A 12,066-nucleotide genomic window follows, 5' to 3' on the forward strand; every position below is an offset into this window, starting at 1 on the left:
CCTTGAAGGAATCCAACCATAGCTAAAATAACATCAACAAGGGCATCATATAATCAAAACATAAAAATTTTTAGTAGTCAGGAGGGATGTGACATCATAACCTTCATAAAGGTATACTTCCGAAGATTGCAAACTCTTGATATGTACAGTTAGCGATCCATGCTAAGATTCAACTTCGATAGATCCCTTACCATCTTCATAGTGGGATTGTTAATATATGAATTCTTCTTTCCTATCAACATTTATAGGACCTTTAACAACGACTACGTTTACTAAATTTGGTTTGTCTTTGAGCTTTTCATTGATAACATTATTTTCGTAAGTTTTACAGTTTAATTTGTATGACATATATTCTTGCAATAGTAACTGTCAACTTACTGATCATCTTTATTTGATCTTGTACAATCGTTCCCATTCTTAAATTAAAGATCAATCTTTATAATTGTTGTAGTTGTCCAAAGGTATACATCTCAAGATCACAAACTCTTGATATATCTAAGTAGTGATCCATGCTAACCTTCAACTTCAATAGATCCCTTCCTATCTTCATAGAGGGCTTGTTAATATATGAATTCTTCTCTACTATCAACATTTATTGGACCTTTAACAATGGCTACTTTTACTACATTTGGTTTGTCTTTGAGCTTTTCATTGAGAACATTATTTGCTTAAGCTCTATACTTTGATTTGTATGACCTATTTTCTTGCAATAATAACTCTCAACTTCCTGTTCATCTTTATTTGATTTTCTACAATTGTTCCCATTCTTAAATTGAAGATCAATTTCTGTAATTGTTGTATTTGTTATCCATGCTAAGATTCAACTACACTAGATCCCTTCATGTCTTCAAAGTGGTCATCTTTATACATTAACTTCTTACCACTATGAGCATTTATCGGAGCTTTAACAATGTCTATGTTAACTTCATTTGGTTTGTCTTTGTGATTTTTCTTGAGAACGTCATTTGCTCAAATTCTATAGTTCCAATTTGTGTAAGCCATTTTCTTGCAATAATAACGATCAACTTTCTTTTTGTCTTTATTTAAACATCTGCATGTTTTTCCATTCTCAAGCTGAAGATCAAACTTCATAATACTCTTGTAGTTGTGATCTTTCTTTCAACTAAGAAGTTGAAAATCTTCCAAAGTTTGAGAATAGAGAGTAAAAATGACGCTGGACTTTATAGAAGGTGCAATGATTGAGATAATCAATATTAAACAAAGGAACTTAAGGCTATTTAGATAAGAGATTATGAAAGATCTTTCCATAACAAAAACAATCGATAACTTAACAAAGCAAATTAAATTGAAAGAATCAAAGAAAGTTTCTAAATACTAGCTGGCATAATTGACCATTATACTAAATATAACAAAGTTATGTTAATACTCTCCCTCAATGGTCAATCTACTAAGTACACCAAGTTTGTTCCAAAATTTTGCAAATTTGTTTGGACTTAAGGACTCGATAAGAATGTGTGCAGTTTGTAATATCCCTTTCCGGATATTTTACCAAAAACCGGAGATATATACTTGCAGTTTTAAATCCGGATAGTAAACCAAAATTTAAATAGATTTCTAATTAGTAGATTTACATACAATAAAACTCAGAAAAGCTTTGTTCATTCCTCCAATGTTCAGAAAGTGCATATATAAACTAGGAGTTAACTCAGATAACCATCAAATGCATTACTGTATTTTACAACAGCAATACAATAACATGCAAATATCTAAATGATCCAATCTTACAAACAGTAAAAAACAGTCAAATTGGTAGATGTAGATAAAACCTGTAAGAAGGCTAGGTTTGCGTTCAACCTCCAAAGCTTCTTCAAGGGTTTGCTTTCTCGAAGAAATAACTAGCGACTGTTTCCAGCGCCTAGATTAATATTTATTTTAAATATTATATCTTCATTACTTCCCATGTGGAGCTTGTTGTACCTTTATCACTTTTCTCAATGTGATGCACGCTCTTTTAAACAATGTGGAATAAAGCACCTTTTTTGCCCTTTAGTCACTTAAGTGAACATAGTACCTTTTTAAAAATAAAGTGACAAGTTAAATGAACTTTAAAAGTCACTTAGCTAGTAAACCATATAATCGTCTAGCATTAAAATAATTGACTAAACAAATTCAGATAAGTACGTGCAATAGCTCGTTGGAAAGCTCTCAATGAGACGCTTCCAAACCAACACTAAGATATCAAGAATATTGAGCTGTGTTTACTTAGTAAAAATATTAAGCATCTAGACAACTTGCCAAAACTGCTCTGATGGGTCTGAAACTGGAAATGTCTAGGTCAAATCTCGAATGAAACCTCGTAAAGAACCTTCTCGCCCCCCGAAACCTAGGCAAAGTGAGCCAACAACACTGAATTATAATGTCCCAGAAAAAGGGGACATTACAAAGCCTCCCTTCTCAAAGATTGCTTGCCCTCAAGCAATCCGCTTATACCTGCAGAAATCAAATGCCAGGATCCCATACTCGCCTTGAGAATGAGGTTCTACTCCTCAGTCGATGTACCCCGGCTTGCATCTTCCCAAACTCAGAATGGTGAAATAGTACAATAGGAATCAATGTGCCAAATAACTAAATGCCAGGATCCCACGTCTAACCATAAAGGGACACCAACTGCCATGTGTTGTTGCCCTGTGTACCAATACCCTCAGTCAGAATGAATATCTCACTCCATGAGTGACCTTGCAAGTCTCTACTATCAAGTGAAGATGGAAGCTCAGCAATATACCAATATCCACCACAAGATGATAACACTGAAACTCTCCTCCTAGCTCCCTAATAGAAGGCAATACATAAAGATGCTCCCCCTGGATCCCAAGTGAGAACTCCTGCGCTGTCTGAAATACCACTAACCAGCTCCTGTAATATCTGTACCACTATACCATTGTACCACTCTTGTAATGTCCGTACTGATGAAAATGATAGATCTGGCCAATCTAGCTCCACCACTATATCACCCTAGTGAAAACGAAGTAATCCTAATCTCTCGAATATTGATGTGTTAGAACGCTGAAACACACAAATCATAATCCTGTGACTGTGTAACAACACGACATAATCCACCAGAAGTAAGATACTATTAACACTTGGATACCTGATCACCCAATCAACATGATCCTGGATAAAGGGAAGAGTGGTCGGTGAATCACCAACATCATGAAGGCTAACACTGTCTTCAAGATACTGCCGAATAAAAAATGTAGACACCTCATGAGGAACGTAGGATAATGTGTGTTCTCCACACTCATTTGCAAATAATTCACTGACCCTTGAAGGCCAATTAGAATCAGCAAAAATACTACTAACACACGCAGGCAAATCACTTATAGCTGGAATATACCAACTAGTAAAATCACCAATCAACAAGTAGGTCATGGCCACCTCATAAGAGCTAGGTGATAAAACTCTGGGTAAGTTGAAAAATCCCTCAGAGCATGCTAAGGATAAATATAAACTTCCTACTCCACCATAAGTACTCTTGCCTATGTCAAGGTCTTCATAAAAGGAAGGTTCACCATTACTTGAAATTTTTGAATTATCCTCACTTGTGGTATCACTTACCATGTGCTCATGTGAAATTGTACAGCTGTTGTCATATAATTCAGAATTTTCAGACTCATCAACTTGCTGGTCCATAGAATTTTTCTCATCATGGAAAGTCTCAAACGGAAAACACGTGATTGAATTACATTGTTTGCCTTCCCATCTACCCACTTTATGAATTTCTTCAGTGATTTGCGTGATTTCTTGTGCCCTTGAACCACTGTTATCTTCTTCATAAGTGGCTGGCCCACTCGTTTGATTTTCAGCTTTGTGGATGGAATAATGTGTTAAGCTCAATTGAAGGCATAGCTCATCTACCTCACTCTCCTTGTCCCTTCCGCATTTTATTGCTAAATCTCTATCCATTAATAGTTGCAAGTACTCATACTTCATCATTTTCAAGGTTTCAGAAATAGTATGTAAAAGAGGACTTGTGACACCACATGCATTTCCATGCCTCTCTTCTATCACAATCTTCCATATGAGATCCTCAATCAAATTGGAATAATCATCCATCCTCATCAACACTTGGACAATCTGGTCCTCTTTGACCAAAAGCATATTCAATAAGTCAAGGAGTGACAATGGTTTTTGATCATCTCCTTCAAACACAAGTGGGCTGCTCTCCATAGAATTTTTAGATTTTTCATCACTTAGGGGAACAACATTTTCAGATATATCCTCTAACTCAACGTGTGCTAGATCATCTATCCTGCCAACATTGCGGTCAATTTGCTCCTCCTCGAAATTTGACATAATTTCCAGCCTAGTATCATCATGAATTTCATCCAAGTTAATTTCCATGTCCCCAAATAAGATCCTGGTGTTTTTCTTGTCTAAAAAAAATGGGGAGTTGCCAATGTTGGCAGTTTGGTCAACTCTTCCACCTAGGCCATCAATATGCTCATCAAAAGGACTAGTGTAAACAACTCCATAAGATATTTCTGTCTCCCCATTACCTGTTAGTATACTTGTGCCGTTTTTAGTGCTACTATCTAGTTGATTGATATCGGTCCTATGCAAATTTTTGTAACTGTCCTCTGCAAGGAGATCTCGAGCCAATGGATGGTATTTGTTTCTCATCGTTTCCGTCTTGTTTTGCAGCTCTAGCTGAAAGTCCACATAATTAATGAAAGAAAATTCTTTTTGAAGTTTTGACAGAAATTTGTTATAATCATCGTACAATCTCCTTACTTTTGTCCTAATATCGAGTTGGAAATCTCGTCCTACTTCTTCTGCCATGTAGCTTTTCAAGTGCTCGAGATGGACCCAATCTTATTTCATATGATCTCTCTATAGGCTTACTTTTGCAAAGTGCACCTATTTTGATTAGCGTAGCTGACTAGTTGGCATGCACTAAACTACTAAAGATTAACTATCCCACTGTGGTAATTTACTAAATCTGATACCAGTGCAATGAGCTTTACTAAATCTGTCCACTAAGTTCTGATTCTGGAATTGGGGTATTTTGACAACAGTTATCATGCAAACAATAATATTCTTTGCTGGAATGAAACAATAATGGAGCACTTTTTCTGATGGGAAAATAATAACCCTAAGTTCTGATGGGAAAATAATACCCCTTGATAGGGGTATCAAATCAAATGGCTCTCAATACTAATGAGGTGTAGGATATGTATCCTTTGCTGAAGAATATTTTAAATTTTTGTGCATAGCCTAGCTATGAATCTGATCCCTGAAATCTGGTATGGAAGGTCCAAGAAAATCTATATGCAATTGAACACCAGGAAAAAGAGCACATAACTTTGCAAAAACTGGAAGCTGATGAAGTTCCTTGTCAGGACCTAGTGGAGCAGTAAAGCGACTGGTGAATCAAGAGGGAGGCACCTCCAACTGTAGTAATCAGCCCAATTCATCAGAACTGTAGATAAGGGACTTTCAGGATCTGTGCAAGGGCACATTTCACTTCCTAAATTCCAACTGCCTTTTATCTTGGAAGAAAAAATGACGCATTCATGGTTCTTCTCTTGTGCTTTTTTTTTTTCATGTACTGAAAGCATCAGAATATAATATTGGTTCTCTACATCCACATTCAGATTCCCATAAACCAATCTGGTGAAGTCCTCCTCTTTCTAAGAAAGAACAATATGATACCTCTCCCGTTCCTACCTTTCTCAACCTTCTCGTGGCCTGGAAATAACAAAAGAACTACCCGATAATGTGTGACTGTCAGATGGAAAGAGAATCTTGTATTCTCTAGAATTTACACTCTGTGATATGGTATAAACACTGCCTGGAGATGGAATCAGTAGCTCTTCACTGCGAGTCCAATATTGATGCCGCGGTTTACCAAAACACACCCATGCGGATTCTTTCCCAGTAACGCCAGTAAGCATGACCTATAGTAGTGGTGTCCCCTCACCATCTATCCGACTGGAAATATTCTCATGCTCGCGGGTCTATGTATTGCCGATAGACAACCACCTGTATTTGTCTCTATTACCCTTGTGCTGTGTACCTCCCGTCTATAGCTTCCTCTCAAACGCGTGTCTTCAAACCACTCTTCCATATTTTTTACGAGAGATTCTTGTCTTGACTTGGCAACAAGATAATTGTCTAACTGTTGTTTTTGTGCCACATACGATGGCATTTTTCATCCCTGCTTGCCGTTATAGCATTCAAATCACTTTGCTATTCGTCTTCCAAGTCTATCGGGCTCCTTCCATTAACGAATCTTATCCTTCTCTGTCGTTTTTACTCCTCCCTAAACGGCATTGATTCATATATATTTGTGGTTGTTGTTATTAGATAAAGAATCTTTCAACCCGCAGGATAGTTTCTACACCAATCAGACATATACACAAGTATATATTACGAGAATCTTTCAGCACTTGGTGTGGGTTTCGAGCCTGTCATTGAGCGCATATGTTTTATCCAATTCATTTCCCATTGGCATACATCATATCTTTCTTTACTTTTGGCAATTATTTGACTGGAATTGATTTATTCTTTTGCTAGTGTCTTTTAACGATACTTTCTTCAAAAACATATCAAATTGTATATGAATAATCCTTGTAGCTAAATTTTGAAGAAGGCTAGTCTGCACAATTTCTTTGTTTCTCAACAAACACCGCAAGATGGTAGAGTCTTTTGCTTTGATAAAAGTTTTTTGGATAAATTCCACACAGGATGGTAGGACTTTTAGCTCTGTACCACTGTAATATCCCTTTCCAGATATTTTACCAAAAACCCGAGATATATACTTGCAGTTTTAAATCCGAACAATAAACCAATATCCAATATAAATTCCAGAATTTAAATTGATTTCTAATCAGCAGATTTACATACAATAAAACTTAGAAAAGCTTTGTTTATTCCTCCAATGTTTAGAAAGTGCATATATAAACTAGGAGTTAACTCAGATAACCATCAAATGCGTTACTGTATTTTACAACAGCAATACAATAATATGCAAATATCCAAATCATCCAATCTTACAAACAGTAAAAAACAGTTAGATTGGTAGATGCAGATAAAACTTGTAAGAAGGATAGTTTTATGTCCAACCTCCAAAGCTTCTTCAAGGGTTTGCGTCCTCGAAGAAATAACCAGCAACTGTTTCCAGCTCCCAGATTAATATTTGTTTTAAATATTATATCTTCATTACTTCCCATGTGGAGCCTGTTGTACTTTTATCACTTTTCCCAATGTGACGCATGCTCTTTTAAACAATGTGATTTTTGTCCTTTAGTCACCTAAGTGAACATAGTACCTTTAAAAAAATAAAGTGACAAGTTAAATGAACTTTAAAAGTCACTTAGCCAATAAACCATATAATCGTCAGGCATTAAAATAACTGACTAAACGAACTTGGATAAGCACATGCAATAGCTCGTTGGAAAGCTCTTGGTGAGATGCTTCCAAACCAACACTGAGATATCAAGAATACTGAGCTCTGTTTACTTACTAAAAATAGTAAGCATCTAGACAACCTGCCAAAACTACTCTGATGGGTTTGAAACTGCAAATATCTAGGTCAAATCTCGAACGGAACCTCGTAAAGAACCTTCTCGCCCCCCAAAACCTAGGCAAAGTGAGCCAGCAACACTGAATTATAATGTCCCAGAAAAAAGGGGACATTACACAGTTTGACCCTTAGTTGGAACATATTGCAAGATCACTGATCCATATTCTACAAATTGGCATATGAAAACACAACGAAGATCTACATGTTCTATATGCTTGTGGAAGGCTGGATTTTCGGCAAGCTTTAGCACCCCTTTGTCAACAAGAGTGCTGCAAAAAAAAATAGCAAGCCCAGCACCAATCAAAACTTGCAAACTCTAGCTATGCAAAGAGCACCACAATTTTTTGGGAAAAAATTGCCAAAAATCCTTACAGTTCTTGAAAAATCATGATTTTGTACAAAAATCACTCCCACAGCTTGTACCCAAAAGCTGGACACACCTTTGAGAGAACCCTTGATGCACGAGCAGAAGAAACCAGTTATGACGTGGAAAAATTGTGGTCCGTTGTGGGAAAACCTTGGGCCATCACGGAAAGACCATGGCTGCTGTGGAAAAAACCAGTTGTGTGAGCAAGAAATCCTAAATGCCTGCAGATAACCCCTCATCTGTTGTGGAAAAATAGAAGAATGATGTATGGCTAGGAAATATTACGATTTTTGAGCAAAAAAACCCAAATTTCTATAGAAACATGTCATGTGATTTTTCTATAAAAACTTTGATGTTTACTGTAAGAAAGAAACCCTCAATTTTATTCAAAAAATTGACAAAACCAAAAGTTTTTTAAGCATACAAGTCCCTTCCATCCTAATGCTAAGCCCTTCCAACAGAAGCAAAGGCCATGGAATGGTACATCATCAAATCTATTAGACATTTTTACTGGGTATCAGAATCTTGTTCTAGTTAGATAGAGAATGGAGAAATAAGGTTGTATGGAACTTTTGATCAAATCCGTAAGGACAACTACCTGATATTTTCTTAGAATGATCTTTTTTGGTATGCATCGGCAAATAATGTATAGGGTACAATTTGTCTTTCACAACATGGGAATAATTACTCCACGATGTCCCCTTTAATAGAACACCATTACCATCAATATTTAAAGTAGGAATGTTCTACTTCTATGCAATGTGAGTACAAAGACATATCTTTTCTAATACAGATTATAGAATTTAGAAATTTGAGTTCCAGGCTGTTTGCTTACCAATCTCCATGCTATATGTTCCATAAAAAAGCATCAGGTCAAGATATTGTCCAATGTCCCAAATAATGTGGACTGAAATATGGAAAATATGAAAGTATTCTGAACTGTCTCTTTGTTGTTAATGTGTTCATAATTTATTTAAGTGTCTTGTTGTGTTTACTGCAGAACAATTAAATTTAAAGCCAGCTGAAGAGTATTTCTACCTGAACCAGAGTAACTGTCTGACAATTGATGAAGTTGATGATGCACAGAGGTTTAAGAGTATTCTTGTAAGTTCTGAACTCTAATGAAATTTGACCCAATATTTGGTCATTAATTTAAACTTTTTCTGAAGATGTGTAATTTGACTTATACAAGTTTATATACTTTTTATTAAATTTATAGATTCAATTGGTTGTTTTTTGAATTACATTTTTGCAAAATCTGTTATTAGGCTTTTATTATTATGCAATTCATTGGTTTCTATATGTTTGTGTTCAGGAAGCTTTGAATGTTGTCCAGATTAGTAAAGAGGATCAGAGAAGTACGTTTGCAATGCTTGCAGCAGTATTATGGCTTGGAAATGTTCAATTTTCTGTAATTGATAATGAAAATCATGTTGAAGTTGAGAATTGTGAAGGTAAGAAAAATGTTACTTCTGAGATTATGAAAATGTTAATTATTTTCTTAAGATTCATCGTTTATTACCATTGTTGAGTTTCCCTGTTTTCACACAATGTAGAACTTGATAATCTAAGTTCCTAGGACTTGTAGCACATCATATTTTTTGAGTATTGTAGAACATAGTCTACTCTTTTTGTTTCCACAAAGAGTTATCAAGGTTTTACCTATTTTCTTGCTGAATTCTGTGGCAATCTTACATGCATTATGTATCCATTCAGCTCTATATCCACATCTACCATACCTTGTGCTTATAATAGCTTGGAGCTCTTTCAGTCTTTCTTATTGGAGTCGTGGTGTTCCAACTTCTATGTGACAGATCTTGATTTGTTTTGGATTACTAATCTGAGGGCTAGCTTAAAGAGAGAACTCTTGTTGATGATCGTCATACCTTACATTGTTTATTTATATTGATTATTGCACTGCTTTTTGTAAAGTTATGGCACTCCTTGTTAATTCAGTTGCAGATTGTACAAGTCCAAGCCATATCGTTTTTAAGTTGAGAAGACAGTTTTTCTCATTAGTGAAGGAGTTATCTTTTATTTGTGAAGGATAGAGATTGTTTTCTAACAGCAGATTATGTTGTCGTCACTGTTTGATTAATCAATACCAAATCTTTTATTTCAATATAGGTAAATGGTTGGTTGGTTTAGGTTGCTTTGCAATTAAACCTTTTTTGTCTGAAGCACATGTAAGATTTTGGCTTATTAATTTATAACACAACTGAACTTGGATAAATGTAACATGTAAGTTGGCATGCATGTGTTAGTTAAATTTGCTTCACTTTTTCTATAAATTCTAGTTAGAAAGGCAATCTGGGATATTAAACACATTTAAGATGGCTTCTCTAGCTGTAACTTCTTATAGAATTTTCAGTTATATGACCGATTGTGTTAGTGCTATGTTTATGATTCTAGCTGTGGCCATTGACAAGTTTTGTTTTGTATCAATCTCTATAAGAGGAGTTAGAAATGCTGCAACATTGCTAGGTTGTAATGTTTTAGAGCTCATGAAAGCATTATCTACCCACAAGATTCATTGGCATCCATGTGTTAGTTAAATTTGCTTCATTTTTTCTATAAATTCTAGTTAGAAAGGCAATTGGGATATTAAACACATTTAAGATGTCTTCTCTAGCTGTAACTTCTTATAGAATTTTTACATGACCAATTGCATTAGTGCTATGTTTATGATTCTAGCTGTGGCCATTGACAAATTGTGTTTTGCATCCATCTCTATAACAGGAGTTAGAAATGCTGCAACATTGCTAGGTTGTAATGTTTTAGAGCTCATGAAAGCGTTATCTACCCGCAAGATTTGTGCTGGAAATGAGAATATTGAGCAGAAGCTAACTTTGTCTCAGGTTTGAAATCTTTACTTAGATTTGAAATCAGCACACAAATTTTAGTTTTGCAATACCATATTTAGTTTGGATGGCTGTACTCTCTTATGACATTTGGATCAGGCAGTAGATACTCGAGATGCATTGGCAAAGGCAATCTATGCAAGTTTGTTCGACTGGCTGGTAGAAAATATCAATAAGTCACTGGAAGTAGGCAAACGCCGTACAGGAAGATCCATCAGTATTCTGGATATTTATGGCTTTGAGTCTTTTAAAGTGAGTTCATTCGTGGTTCTCATTTTTTACAATAATAAAGGTTGGATGTAAATTGACCAATGTTGCTCACTTCTTCATGTGGAACTGTTTATACAGAGGAATAGTTTTGAGCAGCTTTGCATAAACTATGCAAATGAAAGACTTCAGCAACATTTCAATCGGCATCTGTTCAAGCTAGAACAAGAGGTAGACTTTTATATATACAATTAATTAATAAAAACGATAGGATACGATTTATTGGTATTTAAAGATTAAGTAAATGGAGAAAGAAGGGAAAATTATTTGCATTTAGGTGCCAAACTAAAGATGTTAATGCTGCTGTTTTTTATGGATAGAAGATTCCTCAAAGGTGCTGCCCCAATATAACTTTCCAATATTTATTGAGAACGAATATAAGATGCATGTATCATGGAAGAAGAAAATATAGAACTTTTGTAAAATAGGAAAACTCATTATGTTTTTATTTATTTTTATCAATGAGTGTCTTTATTACCTATTATAAAGTATTACTCATACACAAAAAAGGTGGACAGCAAAACTGACACCCCTAAAGTCCAAATAGGGCTTCACATGATTGAACAAAGCTGCTAGGCGGCTCGAGCTAGAGTAGGAGGGGTATCCAATCATCTGATTTACCCCATTCACCTGCAAATTTCAGGGTAACCATAAAAAGGTCCTGTCCATCATTATTATCAGTAGTTTCTTCTTGTTTTTCTTCATGGTCACCTGGGCAAGAGAGATGGAAAGAGATAGCAAAGACTTTTTTTGGAGTTTGGCTATCCTTAGGAACCTCCAATTCTAGGTGTTGGAGATGTAGAGCACATATTTCCAGGTTGTGATCAGCCTCGTCAAGAACATTCCCTTCTCATAGAAGGAGCAGAATTGGATTCCATGTTGGTCAGTGCCTACTAATTGGAAAGTTGATGGCCATAGGGTTGGCTTCTAGAGGCCCTTCAATAGTAAATTGACTCTTGATCCACCAATGGGTGTTCGTCAGATTCTCCCCCATGTTTTGCATTTGTATTTCACCAACTTTAGGT

At 35.7% G+C, this 12,066-nt stretch overlaps 1 protein-coding gene across 1 annotated transcript in view; it reads left to right on the forward strand.

The window, feature by feature from the left end:
• LOC149545165 (myosin-1-like) overlaps positions 1 to 12,066 on the forward strand; it is a 106,746-nt gene that overhangs the window by 44,087 nt on the left and 50,593 nt on the right. The window contains exons 12-16 of the mRNA XM_089790545.1: positions 8,914 to 9,017; positions 9,229 to 9,367; positions 10,653 to 10,771; positions 10,874 to 11,026; positions 11,123 to 11,212. Coding sequence (XP_089646671.1) covers positions 8,914 to 9,017; positions 9,229 to 9,367; positions 10,653 to 10,771; positions 10,874 to 11,026; positions 11,123 to 11,212 — 605 coding nt within the window. The remainder of the gene's footprint in view (positions 1 to 8,913; positions 9,018 to 9,228; positions 9,368 to 10,652; positions 10,772 to 10,873; positions 11,027 to 11,122; positions 11,213 to 12,066) is intronic.

The sequence above is a fragment of the Cupressus sempervirens genome, chromosome 7 (assembly GCF_028749045.1).
Source record: "Cupressus sempervirens isolate cs-2001-9-10 chromosome 7, ASM2874904v1, whole genome shotgun sequence".
Classification (NCBI taxonomy): Eukaryota; Viridiplantae; Streptophyta; class Pinopsida; order Cupressales; family Cupressaceae; genus Cupressus; species Cupressus sempervirens.